Source organism: Mus caroli, unplaced genomic scaffold, assembly GCF_978045245.1.
Source record: "Mus caroli unplaced genomic scaffold, Mus_caroli_1 scaffold_4, whole genome shotgun sequence".
Lineage (NCBI taxonomy): Eukaryota > Metazoa > Chordata > Mammalia > Rodentia > Muridae > Mus > Mus caroli.
The window spans coordinates 108,158,755-108,183,611 of record NW_028227259.1 but is presented as its reverse complement, the minus strand read 5'-3'; the positions used below and the strand labels follow the sequence as shown (position 1 = coordinate 108,183,611).

The 24,857-nt window shown below is 42.9% G+C and overlaps 1 protein-coding gene and 1 long non-coding RNA gene across 2 annotated transcripts in view; one reads left to right on the top strand and one right to left on the bottom strand.

Moving 5' to 3' along the window:
- The window catches only part of LOC147005304 (uncharacterized), a 37,175-nt gene extending 16,817 nt beyond the window's left edge, over positions 1-20,358 (bottom strand). The window contains exons 1-2 of the long non-coding RNA XR_015046961.1: positions 20,308-20,358; positions 18,685-18,772 (exon numbers count right to left, since the gene is read on the bottom strand). This is a non-coding gene — a long non-coding RNA (uncharacterized LOC147005304). The remainder of the gene's footprint in view (positions 1-18,684; positions 18,773-20,307) is intronic.
- Positions 9,397-24,207, top strand: Hsd17b13 (hydroxysteroid 17-beta dehydrogenase 13). Its single transcript, XM_021163518.3, has 7 exons — positions 9,397-9,710; positions 14,389-14,496; positions 16,146-16,277; positions 18,215-18,321; positions 20,335-20,472; positions 21,619-21,735; positions 23,808-24,207. The coding sequence occupies exons 1-7, from the start codon at positions 9,501-9,503 to the stop codon at positions 23,896-23,898; spliced, it is 903 nt and encodes a 300-aa protein (XP_021019177.1). The 5' UTR covers positions 9,397-9,500; the 3' UTR covers positions 23,899-24,207.
- Positions 24,208-24,857: the final 650 nt, after the last annotated feature.

Here is a 24,857-nt window from a genome sequence, read left to right as displayed (position 1 = left end):
TTTATATTATTTGTGACTATTGTGAAGGTTTTTTTTCCCTAATTTCTTTCTCAGTCCGTTTATCCTTTGTGTAGAGAAAGGCTATTGATTTATTTGAGTTAATTTTATATCCAGCTACTGCACTGAAGCTGTTTATCAGGTTTAGGAGTTCTCTGGTGGAATTTTTGGAGTCACTTACATATACTATCATATCATCTGCAAATAGTGATATTTTGACTTCTTCCTTTCCAATTTGTATCCCCTTGATGTCCTTTTGTTGTCAAATTGCTCTGGCTAGAACTTCAGGTACTATATTGAATAGGTAGGGAGAAAGTGGGCAGCCTTGTCTAGTCCCTGATTTTAGTGGGATTGCTTCGAGTTTCTCTCCATTTAGTTTGATGTTGGCTACTGGTTTGCTGTAGATTGCTTTTATTATGTTTAGGTATGGGCCTTGAATTCCTGATCTTTCCAAAACTTTTATCATGAAGGGGTGTTGGATTTTGTCAAATGCTTTCTCAGCATCTAACGAAATGATCATGTGGTTTTTGTCTTTGAGTTTGTTTATATAGTGGATTACGTTGATGGATTTCCGTATATTAAACCATCCCTGCATCCCTGGAATGAAGCCTACTTGGTCGTGATGGATGATTGTTTTGACGTGTTCTTGGATTCGGTTTGTGAGGATTTTATTGAGTATTTTTGCATTGATATTCATAAGGGAAATTGATCTGAAGTTTTCTTTCTTTGTTGGATCTTTGTGTGGTTTAGGTATCAGAGTAATTGTGGCTTCATAGAATGAATTGGTAGGCTACCTTCTGTGTGGTTTAGGTATCAGAGTAATTGTGGCTTCATAGAATGAATTGGTAGGCTACCTTCTGTCTCTATTTTGTGGAATAGTTTGAGAAGAATTGGAATTAGGTCTTCTTTGAAGGTCTGATGATAGAACTCTGCACTATACCCATCTGGTCCTAGGCTTTTTTTTTTTTTTTTTTTTTTTTGGTAGACTATTGATGACTGCTTCTATTTCTTTAGGGGAAATGGGACTGTTTAGATCGTTAATCTGATCCTGACTTAACTTTGGTACCTGGTCTCTGTCTATGAAGTTGTCCATTTCATCCAGGTTTTCTAGTTTTGTTGAGTATAGCCTTTTGTAGAAGGATCTGATAGTGTTTTGGATTTCCTCAGGTTCTGTTGTTATGTCTCCCTTTTCATTTTTTATTTTGTTAATTAGGATACTGTCACTGTGCCCTCTAGTTAGTCTGGCTAAGGGTTTATCTATCTTGTTGATTTTCTCAAAGAACCAGGTCCTGGTTTAGTTGATTCTTTGAATAGTTCTTTTTGTTTCCACTTGGTTAATTATTTCCTGCCGTCTACTCCTCTTGGTGAATTTTCTTCCTTTAGTTCTAGAGCTTATAGGTGTGCTGTAAGTCTGCTAGTGTATGCTCTCTCTAGTTTCTTTTTGGAGGCACTCGGGGCTATGAGTTGTCCTCTTAGGACTGCCTTCATTGTGTCCCGTAAGTTTAGGTATGTTGTGGCTTCATTTTCATTAAACTCTAAAAAGTCTTTAATTTCTTTATTTCATCCTTGACCAAGGAATCATTGAGTAGAGTGTTGTTCAGTTTCCACGTGAATGTTGGCTTTTTATTATTTATGTTGTTATTGAAGATCAGCCTTAGTCCATGGTGATCAGATAGGATACACGGGATAATTTCAATATTTTTGTATTTGTTGAGTCCTGTTTTGTGACCAATTATATGGTCAGTTTTGGAGGAGGTACCATGAGGTGCTGAGAAGAAGGTATATCCTTTTGTTTTAAGATAAAATGTTCTGTAGATATCAATTAAATCCATTTGTTTCATAACTTCTGTTAGTGTCCATGTCTCTCTGTTTAGTTTCTGTTTCCAGGATCTGTCCATTAGTGAAAGTGGTGTGTTGAAGTCTTGCACTACTATTGTGTGAGGTGCAATGTGTGCTTTGATCTTTACTAAAATTTCTTTAATAAAAGTGGCTACCCTTGCATTTGGAGCATAGATATTCAGAATTGAGATTTCCTGTTGGTAGATTTTACCTTTGATGAGTGTGAAGTGCCCTTCCTTGTCTTTTTTGGTAACTTTGGGTTGGAAGTCAATTTTATTCAATATAAGAATGGCTACTCCAGCTTGTTTCTTAGGACCATTTGCTTGGAAAATTGTTTTCCAGCCTTTTTCTCTGAGGTAGTGTCTGTCCTTTTCCCTGAGGTGGGTTTCCTGTAAGCAACAAAATGTTTGTGTAGCCAGTCTATTAGTCTATGTTTTTTTATTGGGGAATTGAGTCCATTGATGTTAAGAGAAATTAAAGAAAAGTAATTGTTGCTTCCTGTTATTTTTATTGTTAAAGTTGGGATTCTGTGCTTGCGGCTGTCTTCTTTTAGGTTTGTTGAAGGTTTACTTTCTTGCTTTTTCTAGGGTGTAGTTTCCGTCCTTGTGTTGGTGTTTTCCCTTTATTATTCTTTGAAGGGCTGGATTCATGGAAAGATATTGTGTGAATTTGGTTTTATCATGGAATACTTTGGTTTCTCCATCTATGGTAATTGAGAGTTTGGCTGGGTATAGTAGCCTGGGCTGGCATTTGTGTTCTCTTAGGGTCTGCATAACATCTGTCCAGGATCTTCTGGCTTTCATAGTCTCTGGTGAAAAGTCTAGTGTAATTCTGATAGGCCTGCCTTTATATGTTACTTGACCTTTTTCCCTTACTGCTTTTAATATTCTATCTTTATTTGGTGCATTTGTTGTTCTGATTATTATGTGTCGGGAGGAATTTCTTTTCTGGTCAAGTCTCTTTGGAGTTCTGTAGGCTTCTTGTATGTTCATAGGCATCTCTTTCTTTAGGTTTGGGAAGTTTTCTTCTATAATTTTGTTGAAGATATTTGCTGGCCCTTTAAGTTGAGAATCTTCATTCTCATCTACTCCTATTATCCGTAGGTTTGGTCTTCTCATTGTGTCCTGGATTTCCTGGATGTTTTGAGTTAGGATCTTTTTGCATTTTGCATTTTCTTTGATTGTTGTGCCGATGTTCTCTATGGAATCTTCTGCACCTGAGATTCTCTCTTCCATCTCTTGTATTCTGTTGCTGATGCTCGCATCTATGGTTCCAGATTTCTTTCCTAGGGTTTCTATCTCCAGTGTTCTCTCACTTTGGGTTTTCTTTATTGTGTCTACTTCCCTTTTTAGATCTTGTATGGTTTTGTTCAATTCTATCACCTGTTTGGTTGTGTTTTCCTGTATTTCTTTAAGTACTTCTACCTCTTTAGCAGTGTTCTCCTGTATTTCTTTAAGTGAGTTTTTAAAGTCCTTCTTGATGTCCTCTACTAGCATCACGAGATATGATTTTAAATCCGAGTCTTGCTTTTCCGGTGTGTTGGGGTATACAGGACTGGCTGAGGTGGGAGTACTGGGTTCTCATGATGGTGAGTGGTCCTGGTTTCTGTTAGTAAGATTCTTACCTTTGCCTTTCACCATCTGGTAATCTCTGAAGTTAGTTGTTATATTTGTCTCTGGTTGGAGCTTGTTCCTCTCGTGATTCTGTTAGCCTCTGTCAGCAGACATGGAAGTGTAGCTCTCTCCTGAGTTTCAGTGATCAGAGTACTCTCTGCAGGCAAGCTCTCCTCTTGCAGGGAAGATGCACAGATATCTGGCATTCGGACCTGCCTCCTGGCTGAAGATGAAGGCCCGAAACAGGGCCTATCACAGAAGCTGTGTCGCTTCTGCCTGTCCCAGAAGCTGTGTAGCTTCTGTAGTCTGCACTCTCACCTGCACAGACTAGTCTCTGAGGGATCCGGAACCCAAGATGGCTTCCACAGGTGCTCCTCGGCAGAGCCCTCCCAAGCGGGGCGTGCACCTCTCCTCTGGTGGGGAAGGTGCCCGGATGTCTGGAGCCCGAAACGGGGTCTGTCCCAGAAGCTGTGTCGCTTCTGCCTGTCCCAGAAGCTGTGTTGCTTCTGTGGTCCACACACTCAACTGTGCAGACTAGTCACTTCCAAGATGGCTCCCCCAGTTGCTCCACGGCAGAGGCTGTGGTCCTTGTTGGCACTACCATTATTTCTTCTTTTTTTTATGGCCATCTTGGAGCCAAAGCTCGAAAGAGCTAGTAGATTGTTAAGTAGCTGCTAAAGGATGGTCTTTGTAGATGACTTCAGATAGACTGGGCATGTAGCTCAGTTGGTAGTGTGCTGACCTAACAGGCTCAAGCTACTGATCCCAGTACTCCCAAATCAGGCTGCAGCTGGAGGCAGGGGCAGCTCAAGGTCACACTCAGCTATGTAGTGATTGGAGCCCAGGATACCTGGGACCCTACTTTTAAAAGGAAATGAGGCTCGGATGTGAAGAGCCTGATAGTAGCCTCTGCTGCCTCCAGACAGCTTTATCCATTTGGCTAGCGTATATGAGTACCAGCTTGCCAGCCTTAGCTACCAGTGAAGTGGTCAGGTGGAAGCCTCCAGAACTCAGTAGGTGGCTCAGGATACAGATAACATGTCCCTGTTCTGGCTCTACATGTTTTAGCTTTCAAAACACTCATCAGAAATTAACAATTTTAGCAATGAGCAGTATACAAAGTGAGCACCTTTTTTACACATGAAACCAGCAAAATGGAAACTCATTTACTGAATGTTAACACACACACACAGGCACACGCACAACACACACACCCTAGGCAGAGATGGACACTAATCTCACAGCACTCCTCTGATCTTCAGAGACACATCCAAGTGGTTTCTTGACCAACAGGTATGACCAACAGGGACCTTCAAGTATGAAAAGAAAAGAACAGAGTTCAGCAATTATTTCAGTTTAATAAGATTCTAAGTATGGTTGATGGTTCTAGCGTAGTTTGGAAGTTTTACAGAGCGTGACTTGGCCTGAGATGCGCTATGAAAAAATGAACACTTATGCTTCCAGACTCATGTCAGAAGCAAACAATTGATCTAAATCACGGACAGACTAAACTTGTAATGAACATGTATTACAGACAATGATTTTATAAAAATATATGCTCTGCATAGTGCTGCAAGCCTGTAATCCCAAGAAGACTGAAGCAGAAAGATCATGAGTTTCAGGCTGGAATGAGCTACATAGCTATATTCTGTCTCCAAACAAACAAACAATCCACACAACACACAAAAGATAAAGTTTTTTAATCAGGAGACAGATCTGTTTCTAACAGTTAAAAATCCTGTGTATGATGAACATCAATGCCCTGGTCCATGGAAAATACTGAGAAAAAAGCTGCTCCACTGATTTCTCTCATAAGCTAACAGCCCAGCTCTTTGAGAAACACACAGCTGTTTTGCGCTTTTCTTGGTGTTTCTCAATTCTTAGATACTGAGTGGCCTCTAGAAGTAAGATACAAGTCTCGCTATAAACCTAAGGCTGCCTTTCTATAGCCTGTGAGAGTGTGTCACCTTGGATGCTATCTGGCCGTTACACACAAAGCTGAAGGCAGACTGCTTCGTGGCAGCTCAGCCCAAGGTCTGCTCTAAACCATGTTAATGTTTGACAGTTCTGTGATCTCTGTAAAAGCATGTCTTAGTTTCAGTCTGGTGCTATGCACTGCTGGATGTTCAGGCTCATGCCCAGCCTAGCTCACCCTCCGCCCTTAGGCCTCTTTCCACCAACAAGAAACCCTAAACTTCACACATTATGAGATTTTCTTTTTTCTGATTTGCTTCATAACTGGCTCAAGTGGCTCTCCAGCTTGTAGTTTGTAGATGACAGTGCCATTTTCTAGTGACAAAAGGTTGGTTTGATGTCAATAGCATGCCTGATCTGTGGCAACCAAAAATATCTCAAAGCGTGCCCTGGGGTACAAAAGTAACCCTAATCCAGAGGCACATTGGCTTTCAACCAGCTGCTTCCCACGCTAGCCTGAGTTCTCTTGTTTCCAAATGAGGAAATGTGTGCCGTCTTAGTTAGGGTTTTACTGCTGCGAACAGACACATGACCAAGGCAACTCCTGTAAGGACATTTAACTGGGGCTGGCTTAAAGGTTCAGAGGTTCAGTTCATTATCATCAAGACAGGAGCATGGCAGCATCCAGACAGGCATGGTGCAGGAGGAGCTGAGAGTTCTACATCTTCGTCTGAAGGCTGCTAGCAGAGCACTGGCTTCCAGGCAACTAGGATGAGGGTCTTAAAAGCCCACACCCACAGTGACACACCTACTCCAACAGGGCCACACCTTCTAATAGTGTCACTCCCTGGGCTGAGCATATACAAGCCATCACATGTGCTGTGTGAGTTTGTGTGCAACTTATGTGTGCAGGTGTCTGGAAGGCTGGAGAAGGACACTAAATTCCGTGGAGCTGAGTTAAAGTAAAGAGGTTTTAGCTGCCTGATTGTAGGTGCTGGGAGCTGAATCCAGGTCATTTGCATGGGTAATAAACACCCAGCCATCTCTGTAGCCACTGCAGATTTTTTTTTAAATGACTTGTTCTTTTTGCTTATGTGTTTGTGTATGTTTATGACATGTGCGTCCATGTGCTGGTAGCAGGGATAAGAGAGGGTGTCAGACCCCCTGGAGTTGGAGTTTCAGGTTGTAAGTTGTCAAGTGTGGATGCTAGAAACTGAACTCAGGTCTACTGGAAGAGCAGCGGGCCCTCTTATTATCTGAGCCAGCCTTCCAGCCCCAAAACATATAGTAGACAGTGGTGGTGGTGTTTTGTTTGAGGCAGGGTCTCACTGTGTTATTCCAGGTAGCCTGGTACTCAGTAGGTAAACCAGGCTGTCCTTGAACTCACAGTGATCTGCCTGTCTCTGCATCCCTAGTGCTGGGATTAAAGATATATACCACTACAGCTGACTATTCCTGCATATTTTAAAGATTTTTTTTTAATGATTTTTAATTATGTGAATTTGTGTTCACATATGAGTGGGTACAGATGCATAAAGAGGCCAGAGACCTTGGATCACCCTGGCGCTGGAGTCAGAGGCAACTGTAAGCTGCCAGACACGGGCGCTGGCAACTGAACTCAGTTCCTCAACAAGAGCCATATACCCTCTTAACCCTTGAGCCATCTCTCGAGACCCCAGTACAGCTTTTAATCGTATATCACCAAACTCATCTTGTGAGGAGTAAATAAATGTATGTGTGAAAAGTCCTTAAATCAGCTCACCATGTGCTTAGTAAATTCAAACCATTACTATTTGATCTCTATAACCTTGACTACTTACAAATTTTCTTTTGTCTACATGCATGCATGTATGTGCGTGTGCATGTGTGTGTGTATGCTTTTTCAGTTAGTTCTTCTTTGCTTTGTTCGTAACTGACTTTGCTGGGGAGCTTTGTGGGTCGAGGTACAGACTCTCACTATGTAAACAGGCTTGTCTGGAACCTTCAATACTCTGGTCTCCACACCCTCAATGCTGGAATTACAGGCAAGTGCCACACACCCAGCTTCATACAGCTTTGGTTTGGTTGTCGGGGTAGTGGCTGTCTCTATATAGCTGAATACCTTCAGTAACTCAGGTAAATGAAGTCAGAACATGTGTGGTTCATCTGACTACTGTAGTGCCAGGAAGCGTTCATCAAGGCCAAAAGACCACCAAGGAGCCGTTTCAAATGTAATAGTATTAGGGTCTCCTTATTACAAGCTCGGGCTTGGGCCCTCCTTGAACCCTCAGCAGGACAAGGTTTTATAGGAAATGGAAGTAAGTGAGGGGGTGTCTATCCTGGCAAGTATCTAACTGAATGTCTACTGTAGGCCGACAGGTGGGTGCTCTGAAGCAAGGCTGTAGACAATCACAAATGGTCTGAAAGTACATCTGAAACAATCAGACTGATATTTGATTAACTGTTGCTAGGAAGTATCTAGAACAAGAACAAGCCGTGGGGTCCATCCTGGTACGTGGGTCCAGCTTGGGTTCTGTTGCAGATCAAGTTCTCAGGCTTTTGGTTTTTCCTTTAAGATGGAGGTTGGTCCCAAGATGGAGTAGGTTTGGCCTCTCACTGTCTTAGATGCCTCATATAAACGGATTCAGAATGTGTGATGTTTTGTGTCTGGCTTATTTCCTTTTGCATATTATAACTGAGGATCACCATGCATGTATCTGAATTTCTTCCTTAAAAGGAAGAATACTATTCCATCGTATGCATGTTTGATATTTTACCCATCCATTGATGGACAAGGGTTATCTCTACTTTTCCACTATTAGAAGTTACCCTATGCAGAATGTGTCCCCTTAATTTCTTATGCTGGAATCTAGCTCCTATTACTATAGAATTAGAATGTTGGAATTTTGGGAGGTGATTACGTCATGATGGCCATCTATGGTCTTTATAAAGTTGACCACAGAGAATTCCCTCCTCATTCTTTGGGGTGCAGTGGCCATGAAATGGCAGCTGTCTGCAAACCAAGAAGCCAGTTCCTACTTGACACACAACCCATGTGTAGTTTAGGTTACACAGACACTAGGACTGTGTAATAAGCCACCTAGCCCACAGTATTTGTCACCACCGCCCAGGCTGAGACAGTGCCAGCACTTTTAAGTTGAGGTGTATGATATCTGGTCTGGTGATTTTCCCAGTGTTATGGCGAGAACTGGCTGTTTCCTATAACCTACATTCTCCTCCACCTCAGGGCTTTCAGAGGAAGAGCATAACTGTGAATACATGAGTTGAATAGCTAGGCTTTGTTGACCCATATTTTAGCTTCCTCATTTTTACTTTATATACATGTGTGTGTATGTGTGTGTGTGTATGTGCATTTGCGTGTGTGCATGTGTGTCTGTATGTATGTGAGTGTATGCATTTGTGTATGTGTGTGCATGTGTGTCTGTGTGTGTACATGTATATGTGTCTATGCATGTGTGTATGTGTGTGAGTGTGTATGTATGTATCTATGCATGTACGTTTGTATGTGTGCATCTGTATGTAAGTTGTGTCTGTGTGTGTATGTGAGTGTGTGTCTATGTATGTGTGTGTGTCTCCCTCTCTGTGGGTATGTGTGTATAGAGTTGGCTATCTCCTTCCACTATGGATTTGGGGATCATACTCAGGTAAGAGGCTTGCATGGCAAGCACTTTGACTGCTAAGCCATGTCACTGATCCCTTAAAGTTTCTTTAATATAATGTTTCTATTTCTAATTCCCCCAACCCTGATTTAACGTGAATGCACACATATGCTTACTTGTGTTCGTGCACGCACACACACACACACACACATTCAAATGATAACTGACCATTAGCTGATGCAATACTTCCAGAATAGCTTTGAGAGGTGAAGTTTCATGTCGAAACACGGTGCACGACTGCTTTTCAGATAACCAGGTCCAAAGGGCACATCCCACTGGGTTCCCTGACCTATGCTGCGCTTGTGTTAGAGACTGGCATCATTTCAAAAACCAAAGGTGTATCTGATTCGTCAGGGGACACAGTCAAAGTCTGCCTCTTCTGCAGCAGCCCATAATACCTGACAGGGCTCTCTGTGGAGATCTGAGCAGAGGTGTCTGTTGTGAGAACAGAGCCCGAGGGAGAGGGCAGTGCAGAGCCATGAACCTCATCCTGGAATTTCTCCTCCTGGTAGGCATCATCATCTACTCCTACCTGGAGTCACTGGTAAAAGTCTTCATTCCCCGGAGAAGGAAATCTGTGGCCGGGCAGACGGTTCTCATCACGGGGGCCGGACACGGAATAGGCAGGCTGACTGCATATGAATTTGCAAAGCAGAAAAGCAGACTGGTCCTATGGGATATCAATAAGGTAATAATAGGTGTTTCTGACAATCTTTTAAAGTCACCAAATAACAAGGCATATGTTTCTCTAGTGACTTAACTTAGTGCTGGCTTTTCTCTGTGTTTTCCTTTTTCAAAGTTTTAATAAACTCCTGGGTCCTTTCTGGATCCCTGCGACAGGTGAACAAGATGGAACCAACGAGCTGGAGAACTAAGCCTGGGGGGTTTCATTTTGTTTGACTGGTTGGTTGGTTGGTTCTACTGTGGTGTACAACTTGATAACAAGAGACGCAGGAGCCAGAGAGCTTCCCAGCTGCTGAAATTAGGCAAGCCACATAACTTACCTCAACTTCAATTTTAAAAAACAAAAAACAAACAAACAAAAAACTCTACCATTGGGATAAAATCTCAGAGGGAGACAAAATCTACAGGTAATGATTGCCAGCAGCCAAATTGGCCAATATGCAGTTTATTACAGCTAGGGGTGACTTTTATACTTTTAGATTTTCATTTATTCTGTTATTCATTTGTTCCTTTCTGTGATAGACTGAAGCTGGGTCTTAGTACCTACCACTGAGCCACAGTACCTTAGCACGTGCCAGGCAAGCACTCTACCGTGGAGCAACTGCTCAAGTTTTTACACATTTGAGGGATTCTCAAAACAAACAAACAAAACCACATGAAGAACTAACAGCAGAAACCCATGGTACCTCCACTCACACTCCAGCAATCCTAAAATACTTACATCTGACCTTTAGCAGAAGGAAAAGAAAAAAGAAAAAAGAAAAGACTTGCAAGGTCCTGAGCAAGAAGAGAAAAGAATAGTACTTAAGTGCTTAGTATGGCCTGGTACACGCAGCATCGCATATGGAGATGGCTACACCAGTGCCTGGCTGTCACTAGGACGTTCACGAGGTTGTTGATCTCTGTTTATTTATAAATGCTCTTAACTACCCTTAAGTCTGAAAGTGTTGACGTCCTGTGTCACTTTCTCCTAAACACGCACATTCCCGAAAGGTCATGAAAAAGATGTGCCACAACAAACTGTCTCTGGGATTGTAATCTTTGAAGAACTGGACTGGGGATGTAGCCCAGCGGTACAACAATTATCTAGAATACATAAACTAGATATTAGATCCAGCTGTGGCTGGGTGTGAGCCCCAGCACTACAAGGAAACCACAAACCGCTGCTGTCATGTACCGGATACAGTGGCTCAGACTAGAGAGACCCGGGGTGTTGGTGTTTGTTTGTTTGTTTGTTTGTTTGTTGAGAAGCAGAGTTTCCAAAGCTTTCCTTGGGGTTTTTTGCTCGGCTGCAGGTAACCCTGTTACGTTTTTGCCATCTGCAGTTAACACCACTTTTCCCAGCCTTCAGAACGCTCTTGAACATAAGGAGCTAAATCCGAGTTGGTTCCTTTGAGCAGTGAAGAATTCCGAGAGGCACCATGCATCTTTGCTTAGCAGATACAGGCATTGGTGGGCAAGATGAGCTAACACGGTACTTGGAGATGATTCTGAGATTATCAAATCCTGCACAGGTCCTAGGCAGTCTTCTTGGAGCTGAGAAAACTGAGTCAGCTGTTCTCAGTCCCTCATAAAAAATATAAACGAGAATGAGAATACATCATGAAGATGGTCCACGGGTCTTCAGATCACCTCCCAAGTGTGCATGGTGGGAAGACATCAATACTTAGTAGACTGCCTTTAATTTGAAAGTTTTCAGACACAGAAAGAGTAAAACTAGAATGAGGTCACATTATAAAGATAACTTCCACTTTTTTTTCCCTGTGCCTGAAAACTGAGTAACTCAACCTTGTAAATTTCTCTTTGAATTCTTGAACTTCATGATGAAACTTTAAGACATCAAATGATTGACTGAAAAGCTGCGAATGTAACTCCAGTTTCCCTGTTCACTGAGGGGCCAGCTAGCTTTCCATCAAAGCTGGCTCCTTTTCCTTAAAAGTTGAGAAGCAAGGCCACAGAGAAGCCCCCCCCCCAGCTTTAAAAACAGTGGCACAGAGATGTGAAACACAACTGTTAGGAAGGGAATTCAGCAGTGGAGAGGGAGGGGCTGCAGGAAGCTAACAGGGTATATGTATGCAAGGAATGAAAAGCAAATTTAAGAAGAATGCAATGACACAATAGCAAAACCGTGGACCCAGCCAAGGTGCCCACCCAGAGATGTGGGTTGGAAAATGTGGTTTCACACACAGGACATTGTTCAGTCTTTTGGAAGAATGACATCATTCTGTTTGCTAGACAGTGGGAAAAACTGGCGGTCACAACTTTAGGTGAAAAGGGAGCCAGACTCACAAAGGGAAGCATCAGTGTGTGTGTGTGTGGGGGGGGGGGGGGAGAGGTAATGGTCACTCTGCTCTGGTCCCAGCGTTGGAGGAACCAAGGCAAGACGGTTGCTGCAAGTTAGAACCCAGCCCTGGCTACAGACGAAATTATAGCAAGAGACAAAAGAGGGTAGGGAGAGGCACCAAGCATGGGCTCTGTCATGCCTCGTGTGTGGAAATGCCATCATGGAACATACTAGTTTGTACATGAATAAAAAGGACACGGGGATTAGCAATGGGCAGAGGGGGTGACACCCCAGAAGGTGTTTCTTGTGCAAAAGTGATGAAGAGATACATTCTTCCATGCTCCAGATTAATTATAAGGCTGGACAGTTTGCAAATTATTAGCATCTATCACTCATACATGATGCTAGGTTTCACCGTGAGCTTTCATAGATGTGTATATTCTGGTCATATTCACTGTTCACCCATCATTATCTCTGATCCCCTCCCATTCTTGCTGACCCCCTTTCTAAGTGTCCCCTTGTGCTTTCATGTGTGTGAGCTAATGACTTTAGTTAGGATTGCTAACTTGACCTTGAACGAGAGCTTGTTACAGGAGTAGGATGGCTTGCTGGTGGTGGTGCTACTTGAAGAAAGTAACCCTGATATATTGTTTCTTCAGTCAGATCTTTTGCTTACGCTACTGAAGAAAGTAACACTGATATATTGTTTCTTCTTCAGTCAAATCTTTGCTTGAGGCTCTGGTTACTGCCTCTCTCTACAGCTCTGACTTCTGTATGAGGCTAGTGAGGAGGGCAGCTGGGCCATCTGACAGTAAGCAGCCTTCATTAGTGGAAATGAAGCCAATATTAGTGGAAAACTCTCCTACCCAAAGCACAGCTCTATTCCACAGCCCCACTTGGACCTATGCTCTATGCAGCAGTCCATCCCAAGTCTATATGAAGACGATGTTGGTTTTGTAGTGACACCTTAATCCTCCTTAAAGTCTGTTCTTTAAGACTTCTATTGTTGCTTTGTAGTTTAGCCAAGATAAGGAAATGCAAAGGGGCCGGAGGGAGGCAACCAGTGTAAGCCAAACCTACCATCCACTCAGGGACGGCCCAAATGATGGCTACACTATTGCCATCCCAGCTTGCACAAGAAAGAGCATCCTGGGTGTTCTCACAGAGAAGTGGGGACAACCATCAGAGGGAAAAGTATGATTTTAAAAAAGAATTTGAACTCCATAATACTCCCCATAAAATCAATAGGTGTCAAAACTTGGAAAGAGTCCAAATGTTCCTGAAATGTAGGTTAAAAAAAAAAAAAAAGCCAAGGGTAGTGACTCACACCTGTAAGTGCTTGAGGAGGTTGAGGCAGGAGGATTGGCCTGAGTTGGAGACCCGCTTAGGGTTCACATAGTAAGCAAGGGATAGAGAATGACACCTGGTCTAAAACACCAAGAGAGAACACACACACACACACACACACACACACACACACACACACACCACATTAGGACAATCTCGGGTAAGAGGCTTCTGGATTTAGGCTAAAAATTAGCTGTCTCCATGTCTTGGAGGACTTGTGTGCAATTCTCACTTTCGTGAGAATTCAGCCGTTGGCTCTTGGCCTTTTTCCCTCCAGAGCTTCAGAAGAATAAATACTCAGTTAAGACTGTCACGTGGAGGGGGCTGGAGAGATGGCTCAGTGGGGGCTGGAGAGATGGCTCAGTGGTTAAGAGCACTGACTGCTCTTCCAGAGGTCCAGAGTTCAATTCCCAGCAACCACATGGTGGCCCACAAGCATCTGTAGTGGAATTCGATGCCCTCTTCTGATGTGTCTGAAGACAGTGACAGCACATTCACATATATAAAATAAATAAATATTAAAAAAAAAAAAAGACTGTCACGTGTAGTAAGTTACAGTTTCCTCGTGCAAGCTTTTCCTGGATAAGATTCTCTCCTCGCATCCGCGGGGGTGAATCCGAGTTGTGATAAGCCATCTAGTGTCACTCTAGAGGGCTGCTTAGCACTCTACTGACAACAATGGGTGATGCCCGGCAACTGTGGACTAGTCTTCCTTCTGTCCTCCGTGCTCAGACATCATCTCTGACACTGTGAGGAGCAACATCTTCGAGAACTTATGGGAAGCCCTTCATGCTCCCACAGCATGACGCTAGACAAATCACCTACAGGCACTCCCAGGACAAGATGCGAAGCTGCAAAAGCCTTAACCCGAAGGGTTTGTTTCTCTTTGGTTCCGCTGCTGCTATGGCCAGCTAATTAGTTAATGTAGTTAGATAATGAGTTCACATAACGAGGCTTATTGGACAAGGATCCGAAAGTATTTTAAAGAGCCTGATCTTTTCTCAAATTTGCCTCCCCTGCCTTCCCCCCTCCCACCCCCCACCCCACCCAGCGTGGTGTTGAGGAAACCGCGGACAAATGCAGGAAACTGGGGGCCGTCGTGCACGTGTTTGTGGTGGACTGCAGCAACCGGGCCGAGATTTACAACTCTGTGGATCAGGTGAGAACCCGGGTGCAGGTGTCGCATCAGCTGACACTGAGCTGGGAAACGAAAAAGTTGGCTAGGGAAGCTTGACTTCCGGTAGACGTCAGCTGCTCTGTCAAGTTGCTGTGTGACCGAAGGAGTGGGTATTAATATCCACTCAGCTCTGGCCTCTGTCACTGTTTCATATTCTGAGTCAAATCTGCTGTGACTAAAAAGTTTGGCCCAGAGGAAACGAAAGATGATTTATCAGCAGAAAATTTGATCTCTTTTCTAACTTTTTTAAAATTAGATTTTGTTCTGCTTTTTCTTTAACTTATTCCCTCTGAGATTTTATTGATTTGTGTATAATCTAGTCTTTTATGAAAAACAGAGTTAATGACTTTTTAAACATTGTATTTGTTTTATTTACTGCATCGTGTGTGTGTGTGTGTGTGTGTGTGTGTGTGCGCGCGCGCGCGCGCGCGCGCATGGTGGGGGTGGGTACACATACACATACACACCCCACAATGTGTATGTAGAATTTAGATGACAAATTTTGAAAGCAGGTCTCTCCTTCCATGATGGGGATCCTGGGGGTTGTCAGGTATGGCAAAAACAGAAGAGGAGGAGGAGGAGGAGGTAGTGGTGGTGGTGGTGGTGGTGAAGAAGGAGGAGGAGCAGGAGGAGGGGGAGGAGGGGAAGAGTAAGAGGAGAAGGAGGACAGAGGAAGGGAGGGGGAGAAGAAAATGCCTTTATCCACTGAGCCGTCTCCACTATACCTACTCTTTCAAAAAGTGAACATCAAGTGCTTACAAAAAAAAAAAAAAAAAAAAAAAAAAAAAAAAAAAAACCCTCCGCTAAGCTACTGCCTTCTTTAATCTGATTTAATTTTTTAAAATCCCATTAGACTCACTATAGATAAGCAAATAAAAGCTTGGAAGGTTTGGCCCAGACAAAGACCACGTGGCCAGTGGATAGCAAAACCAAGATTAATTACTTAACACCTTAAAAATATCTTAACAGAACTTAAGTATTATTTACCAGCACAAACATTAATTCTTGTTTATTTAAGTTCATAAGTTTTCACACTACCTATCACACACTGGGCACAGAATTTAGGATTTTAACCAAAACAGTTTAGCCCTACCTCATGACAGGTTTCCCTTCCTGTCACTGCTTGGACTGGTTCACACCTGAACTCTGAGACCTCATACACTGGAATAACAAAAACTTAGATGGTATAGTGACCAAGCTAGCTGTCACCAAAGCCAGTGAGCTCAGACAGAAACTGCATCGTAAAGCTATTCTTTATTCTTGGAAGTCAGATTGATATCTTGGATATCTGTCTTCCATGTCATCCTGTGATGTCTGTGTGTCTCTCATTATCATCCCTTGGACAACTTCCTCCTTCTGTGTCATTGGGCTCAGGCATTTCTTGGAGTTGAGTTGGCCTAGTTTCTGCTGGTATCAATCTTAGACTCTTGGGATAGGTGTGTGCAGTGGTTAGCTCAGAACACATGGTGTGGAATTGCTGAGCTATAAATAGTGTGTATGCTCTGGTTCCTTTTTACATGGTGGAGTATATATATCCTTATAATATAGAACATAAAAATGCCTCTATCCATCTGTCTCCTATCAACATGAGCTTTGTGAGAATGACCTGTCCTATGTGTGCATTTTAAAAGGTAAAGAGAGAAGTAGGTGATGTCGAGATCGTGGTAAACAACGCCGGGGCGATATATCCAGCAGACCTACTTAGTGCCAAGGATGAGGAGATCACCAAGACCTTTGAGGTCAATATCCTCGGACATTTTTGGGTAAGTCAGAAACATTTCTGGGTTGTGTGTCTGACATCTCTTCGGTACAGGAAACTCATTGAGGTCACAATATTTGTGTGTGGGAGTGTTTTTGTTTTTGTTTCTTAAGATTTATTTATTTATTTTATGTATGTGAGTACACTGTAGCTGTCTTCAGACACACCAGAAGAGGGCATCCGATCCCGTTACAGATGGTTGTGAGCCACCATGAGGTTGTTGGGCATTGAACTCAGTACCTCTGGAAATGCTCTTAACCACTGAGCCATCTCTCCAGCCTCGTTTTTTGTTTCGTAAGTCAGGAATCGTGTAATGTGTTTGAGTAGAAGAGCCACAGGTCTCTGGCAGCAGGGTTCAGAGTTCAAGGAGATACAGGACACCCAAAAGAGAGAGCCATTTGGTTTATTTTGTCAAACAAAATCTAACATAGGGCCTGATGAGTACCATTAATAATAAATACATTTATTAATTAAAAATATTTGTAAAGGTTTACTGATATTTCCTCTGTACATCTTTTCACTATTTTAGAGGAAAGGTATGCTGCATACATTGGTCTGCATCTTCCTTTCATAGGTGTTTAGAGCTGAAAGGACATAGAGTAACTACTTAGATCTGTGCAGAAGTTGGGGACACTTAGGGTTAGGCTCTGAGATAAGTAGACATTTTGACATAACATTATTATTTACAAAGTTCCTGCCTGAGAAGTTCACAATTGAGTTCCCAGTAGGGGGAAAAAAATCTCAAAATGTTTTACTGTAGCTCACAAATTTGCATTGATCTATATTCATAGCGAATCTCAGTCATAAGCAGCCTATGGGCGGTGGGATGAGCATGCCTATTAATTCTGGAGTGTAGAGAGGTGAATCCGATTCCTTACTATTGGGAGTTTGTGAGAAACTGAAGTACCCTTCTCAGCCCTTTGGAGGGAACATTTGTATGAATTAATACCGTGGGGCCTCAAAATTACTATAGCACCTGGAACAAACCTGGATTTGAAGAGCATCCTTCATCCTCAGGACCCAGCTAACATGACAGTCACACAATACAGAGACCCTATATACTAGTTATCTAATAATTAATAGGAAATTATAACTATGTCACAAAATATATCAAAAGGTAGAGGTTTAGAGAACCAGGAGCCCTCATTACCTCCATACAGATCTGCAGGCAGGGCTGATAGGGGGGATTAGCTTGGCCATCTGGGCTCTAGGAATTTACACAGAATTTGAAGAGTAGGTCTGTAAAATTCTCATAAAATGTTCTGATATTTCCCACTGTACAGTGAGGCTTTTGTTTGCCATAATGTATCCTATAATGTATACTGTTACGAGAGAGAGATTTGGGTCTGCTCCCTGTGCACGGTGGTTTTGGGCCAGGATAGAACTTCCATCACTTTGATGTGAGTAAAGATCCCCATTCTTCAAATTGGAGCCAAGAACTTGTAAAACGGTAAACCATCCTCCAGTTCCCGCACTGGTGGATCTCTCCCTTGACAATATTGCTTAGGGCTCAGCAGCACCCGGCTTGCCTGGCATGCACAAAGTCCTCTGGCTAATTCCTAGCACGGCAGAGAAATAACAATGTTGCTTATGTGGCAAATCCCGGAAGGAGCTACTTAATTCTTCCTGGAGGGATGAAGGGGCATGCTCGCCCACTAGCACAGGTCCTCAGCACAGTCGAGGGGTCACAGCTCCGAGTGCTGTATGCACGCTCGCACAGGTCCTCTGCATGATCTAAGGGACACTCTGAGAACTGCCCCAACCATCACAGTTACTCTCTCTTTCTGTCACTGTGTGTAAGGAACCTCAGGGTCTTGCAAGTGTGTAATTTCCAATGCCCCCTCCTCTGCTATGGTGGAGGCATTGGAAATGAAAGAGCCTGGCCTGGAATCCACCTAATAACAGTGTCATTGTTTCTGTTCTTTTTACGTGGACCTTAAGATCATCAAAGCACTCCTTCCATCGATGCTGAGAAGAAACTCTGGCCACATTGTCACAGTGGCTTCGGTGTGCGGCCACGGAGTGATTCCTTATCTTATCCCTTATTGGTAGGTGTCCCTTGCTCATGGCGCTGTGCATTTCTGCTTATTAGTTTGGGGATTATTTATAGGGATTATTATAATTAGTATATTTATGTGTTTTATAAATATTATATACTATAATTTTATAAATATATCCATATATTATATAACTAAATAATTATAGGGATTAATTATAGGAAATAATTAGGGATTATTAGTTTTCAGGCCTCCATGCCCACAGACTAGTAAAGTGCCCAGAAGCTAACACGAGCACAGAGGTATAGCGTGGTCTATGTGTGTGCATGTGTGAGAGAAGAGAACGGAGCAGCCCTGCCTTCCCAGGAGATGCACACACTGCACACCATGTCCCAGGGACCCAGGCACACTCACAGTCTGCAGCATATCTCTGAGAAGTCTGCTATTGCCATCTTGTTTCCTTACTGCTATACGATGATCTCAGAAACAATTTTACCAAGATCTGTGGATGTAGCAGATGCAGGTGTTATTTCTTTATAGGCATATTCAAAGCTAAACTTGACCATGGACTAAGCAATCTCTCACACTATACATGGTCACAGATGAGTTAAATTTCAGTGTAGTTCAGGTTTCCATTACATGCACACACACACACACACACACACACACACAACACACACATACACATACACACACAACACACACACATGCACACACATACACCACACACACCATACACACCACACACACATACACAACACACATTCACATATGCACACACATACACACACAACACACATTCACATATGCACACACATACACACACACCACACATACACACCACACATACACACACACATACACAACATACACATACACACACAACACACACACATGCACACACATACACCACACACACCATACACACCACACACACATACACACACAACACACATTCACATATGCACACACATACACACACACCACACACACACACACACAAAACACACATACACACACAACACACACACATGCACACACATACACCACACACACCATACACACCACACACACATACACACACAACACACATATGCACACACATACACACACACCACACCACACACACACACACACACACACACACATACACACCACATACACACAAACATACACACCACACACACACACATATACACACACATACACACACACACACACACCACACACGCACACAGGAGAGGAAGACAGAGACAGCAATAACTTCTAACACTGATATTTTTTGTCAGCTGGACAAAAACTACAATTAAAACTTATATAGATCCATATATGCATATGCTAATTTATTGAATTCTCAAAGACAGCCTTATAGTTTGTTATCTATATTTTATAATCAGAAAAATGAAAGAACAAAAGGTTAAAGGTTGCACATGCAAACACAACCCTACCAACGCCATCTGGAGCCCCTTTGCTCCAAATACTCGTTGTGACATTAGGAAACCCATGAGGTTGCCAGTGCCAAGGGAGAAAACATCAGCTCTTTAATCAAGAGAAGAGAAATGAGTTCAGCCCCACACGGTTGTCGATGTTGGCTTCACAGTGTTTTAAGTATCTTTTTCTGACTCACATTTTTGGAGATAAAAACTAATAAAACCTGTTTAAGAAGCACTTGGATGGTTGCCTGGACCATAGAGAAGGGTCACACGTACAGTGAGAAACATTAAGCCTATTGCAAGTGGTCCTTTTGCTATCTCTGCTAGTTAGAAATTAGCAACAGGGGCTTCGGGGTTAGCAATGGTTGAAGACATGACTAGCATGTGTCAAAGTTCAATCCCCAGCACCCTAAAAGAAAAAAAAAACAGGTATTTTGCATGCTCAGAATTCTGCTTACTACATAAGAAAATAAAACCGAATGGTCATTTGCCTTCTCATAAAAACTCGAGCGGCAGCTAGCATGTCTGGACACATGAAGCTGCCTTCTCTCAGGCAGCTGAGACTGTCCCCACCACCACCACCCACCCCCCCACACACACACACCTTTGCTGATGGCTGATTTTCTCACAGCTCCAGCAAGTTTGCTGCTGTGGGTTTCCACCGAGCACTGACTGCAGAACTGGACACCTTGGGAAAAAACGGTATCAAAACCTCGTGTCTCTGCCCTGTGTTCGTGAATACTGGCTTCACCAAAAACCCGAGTACAAGGTGAGATGGAAGACCTTCTAAGCAGGAGCCCCCCCAGGCAGTGGAGTCTTGAGTAGGTCATAGGTACTTAACAAGTATGTCACAATCATTTAAGTAAGTCCAGTAGCATGACCTCAACCCGAGGCTGACACTGAGGTGCCCATGTCAGATGTGGCTCTAAGGCTGGATTGAAGACTCCATTGCAAAATTAGGAAGGGGAGAGACAGAGCCAGGATAATCTAAAAAGTATTGATTTGTGCTGCTGTGTGATGGTTTGCTTGTCCACATCACAGGCATCTCAATTGCACGGGAGTCTGCGGAAACCACAGACTATCTCATGGGATTCAGTTCCAACACCCACACAGCCATGCCTAGGCATGCTAACCTTGCTGTGACACCTAAAATCCATTTTTATGCTTTGAGTTTTCCCTCATCTTCATTAATGGGCAAGACTCCAACACTGGACATAGGTTATACACATTTCTCAATTATACACGGGTGCAACTTTTGAATCAAGAAATGCTCCACTGCCAGCTGTAACAGAACACTCCTTATACAAACCTTAAATTTCCCTAAAACTGCAGGAGAAGCAAATCGTAAGTACGAGACGCCTCAAAACAATTCAGCTCTATGGATACCCACACACACCAGGAAGTGTACTCAGACATAGACACACACCAGGAAGTGTACTCAGACAGAGACACACACCAGGAAGTGTACTCAGACATAGACACACAACAGGAAGTGTACTCAGACAGAGAATATTCTTTTTACATGCAGCAGGCATTGGAGATCCGGTGTTTCCTTCCTGGCCATTTTGTCCCCTGGCTCCTCAGTCTCTCCATCTTGTACCTTGTTGTGATTTAATTATTTTGACCTGGTGAGGTAACAGACAGACCTACTGAACCCAAGAGCACAAGAACATGATAACAAGATGTCAGTGTGCGATGTGGGAAGGGGAAGCCTGGAACATTGTAAATCCTAATTCTAAATTTGGTGAAGAGACAGGATAATTTCCTTCATTTGTTAATTAAAAACAATATAAATCAAGAGGCTGGGGTTTTACCTCAACATCAGGGTATATGTGAAAGTTCTGGATTCAATTCCAGCATCCAAAGGAAGAAATAAAATATAAACGGAGATAAACTCTTTCCCCCTTTCCTTCAGGTTATGGCCTGTATTAGAGCCAGAAGAAGTTGCAAGGAGTCTGATCAATGGAATACTTACCAACAAGAAAATGATCTTCGTTCCATCCTATATCAATATTTCTCTGATCCTGGAAAAGTAAGTGCCTCGCAGAACCCTGAAACACTCAAACACAAATGTTAGAAATGTTGCTATGGGGGCTGGTGAGATGGCTCAGTGGGTAAGAGCACCCGACTGCTCTTCTGAAGGTCCAGAGTTCAAATCCCAGCAACCACATGGTGGCTCACAACCATCCGCAACGAGATCTGGCGCCCTCTTCTGGAGTGTCTGAAGACAGCTACAGTGTACTTACATATAATAAATAAATCTTAAAAAAAAAATAAAAAATAAAAAATAAAAAAAGAAATGTTGCTATGGAAACTCCCCATGGCTGCAGTGAAAGTCACATTTTCCATGTTGCCTTACCCATGAGTCTTTGATTCTCTGATACCCTTTCTGGAATACATCTACCATCTTGGCCCAAATTTTGCTCAAGTCTATTTAACAGAAAGAAAGAAAAACTACAGGGTATGGGCACACCATAAAGGCTCTGTCTGTGTGTGTGTTCATGTGGTACATGTGGGGGATAGAGATGTGGTACTTGTGGAGGCAGAGGCGAAGCTCTCTGGAACCATCCACCTAGGTTTCTGATTTAGGTTTATTTCTCTTCTCTTCTCTTCTCTTCTCTTCTCTTCTCTTCTCTTCTCTTCTCTTCTCTTCTCTTCTCTTCTCTTCTCTTCCTTCCCTTCTCTTCCCCTCCCTTCTCTCCCTCCTACCTCTTTCCCTCCCTCCCTCTCTTCCCTCTCTCTCTTTTTTTCTGATACAATCTCTTATTGAGACCTGGACTCACCAGCTTGGCTAGAATAGATATTCATCACCAGGGATATCCCAGGCCCTCTATTCCCACAGCACTGGGGTTACAAGTGCTGACAGCTATGCCCAAGTGTTTGTGTGTGTGTTCTGAGGATTGAACTCAGGTCTTCCTGTTGTCGCAGCAATCTCCCTAAAACCCTTGGGTGCTCAGTTTTGCGGTTCTTTGTGACAGTGTGCATCTCGAATGTCTCATAACATGCTTCCACATGTTTCTATTTCACTTCATTTATAACCCAAGAGGCTTATCGATAGAATCACTTCTCCTTTCTGTCTCAGGCTTGTGAGCCCCCAAAGACAGCAAAATCCCACAAATCGAATTTCCTCAACACAGCTCAAAACAGGTCTCATTAAAAGTTGAAAAAAATTCCAAAATTGGCATGTATATGACCAAAGTGCAAAAATGGTTGACTGCTCTGCCTGGGATAGGACCAGTTACCTGTCTCAAAGCCCTTGCCGCACTGTGGGTGATTTGTTAAGCCTGGCAACAGGGATTTTTGTTGCTCCTTGCATTTAACTCCTTTTGGAGAGAAACAGTTCTGTGATCAGAAGCAATCACTAGCCTCTGGGCTTGTTGTTCAATGGCCTGAGTAAGCTCTCCCCTTACCTCCTCACAGCAGGGTCCCCACCTCTCAGTCTCTTCTCCCACCTTCTGACCTCTATCCAGGGAAGTAAATGTTGCTTTAGTACACAATACCGATGTGATCTGAAATGTGGCTTTCTCTGTAGAAAGCGCACCTCCTGCCTCTTTCACTTCACTCACACCCTTCCCTATTCTGTCAACTCAGACCTAACCCTCCGACATGCTGAGAGGTATTCAGCCCCTGTAAACCCTTCCTTCCACATCTTGTTATAGTCAGCTGATGGTTTTCTGTATTCATTTCCAGTTGGCCATGTTTAACCGCTGGGCAGCACAATACACTAAGAAGCAGCAGCTTTTGAAAAGACTCTTTAGTTTTTCTTTCTATAAAGTAATAGGTCTGGACACAGGCAGAGGGGGGAAGGGGGTGTATGTGGTGGACTCTCAGTTCTTGGCCCCAGAATACACTTTTTTGGAAGTGAGTTTGGTGTCGGTTTTAGGTTGTCATTGGTAGAAGATGTAATCCAATTTTGCTATTCTGAGAGAACAACACTATATAGATAACTGTAGATGGGTGGGGGAGAGGAGACTAAACAATAAGCAAAGAGTAGTGGAAAACTGGACTTGAGTAAGTATGCTCTCGGCGCTTTTTAAATTGACAACATAAAGGAACACTGGCATCAAAATTTCAAACTGAAATTTCTCATTTTTTTTAATGTAGGTTTCTTCCTGAGCGTGCCTTAAAAGCTATCAGTCGTATACAGAACATTCAATTTGAAGCAATTGTGGGCCACAAAACCAAGATGAAGTAGTGCATGCAGAGACGTGTGGACACCAATGATGTGAAGCCAAGTTTAGAGGGGACACACAGCTTTCTTTCACATGTTTTAAGTGTTCCACATGTTTAACATGTAGGCTTGACCCTAGCAGCCATTGAGTGAATAAGCATGGTCAACTGTCCTCTGGTTTCCTATACTTATAGATGTATCAGCTCCTGGTAGTGGGTTCTGGCAATGGATATGTAAAAGAGGGAAAAGGCAATCCGTGTGTTTTTATAAAATAAATTACTAAATAGAAATGTGGGCAAAAGGGCAAGATAATAAAGTCTTGGGCAAATGTTGGCACGCTGTAGTGATTTCTCTTTCAATGGAGAGGTTGATGGTGTTTTAAGGTTGCTCTTTGTGGACAGGATGAAAACTCTGCCTGGTGTCCTTGACATATGAATTAGGAAGGAGTATTTTTGTTCCACATTTTTTCTCAGTGTGCGGTTTTCTTCACATCATGTGAATGGATAATGAGGTCACTTTATTTACCTAACTTGGGGAAGCAAATATTGACACAGATTTGCAACTGTGAAATCTCAACACCTTGTTCTTTGCTTTAGAAAGACCTTGGACACATTTGTTTTTCTTTTTATTCTATTAGGCAATAACTGAAAATATCCACCCGTATACATAGTAACAGCGACATGACCTCCCACACAGATCCCCTTATGAAGCAGGAAACCTTCCTGAGTTTTCCTTTGGCTTCTGTATTTTGCTGCAGGGGACCAATCCCACAGACTAAGGCAGGTTACATAGGCAGTCTGCGTCGACCTCCTGTCTATCAACTTGCAGAGTTACTTCCACCTTTTGCTTTGATACCTTTCAAGTGAAGCTCAGAGGGACGCCTCAGCATGTGACAATGATATCTTTTGCCCACGTCTGCATATTTTGAGTGTAGATATCTTCCCTACAAGGTCCAGCTCCATTTCTAAATATTTTTCTATGAT

Coding starts and splice junctions, on each gene's coding strand:
- Hsd17b13 (XM_021163518.3), top strand. CDS start 9,501: ATGAACCTCATCCTGGAATTTCTCCTCCTGGTAGGCATCATCATCTAC. Junction 14,497..16,145: donor TTTACAACTCTGTGGATCAG/GTGAGAACCCGG, acceptor GCATTTTAAAAG/GTAAAGAGAGAAGTAGGTGA. Junction 16,278..18,214: donor ATATCCTCGGACATTTTTGG/GTAAGTCAGAAA, acceptor GTGGACCTTAAG/ATCATCAAAGCACTCCTTCC.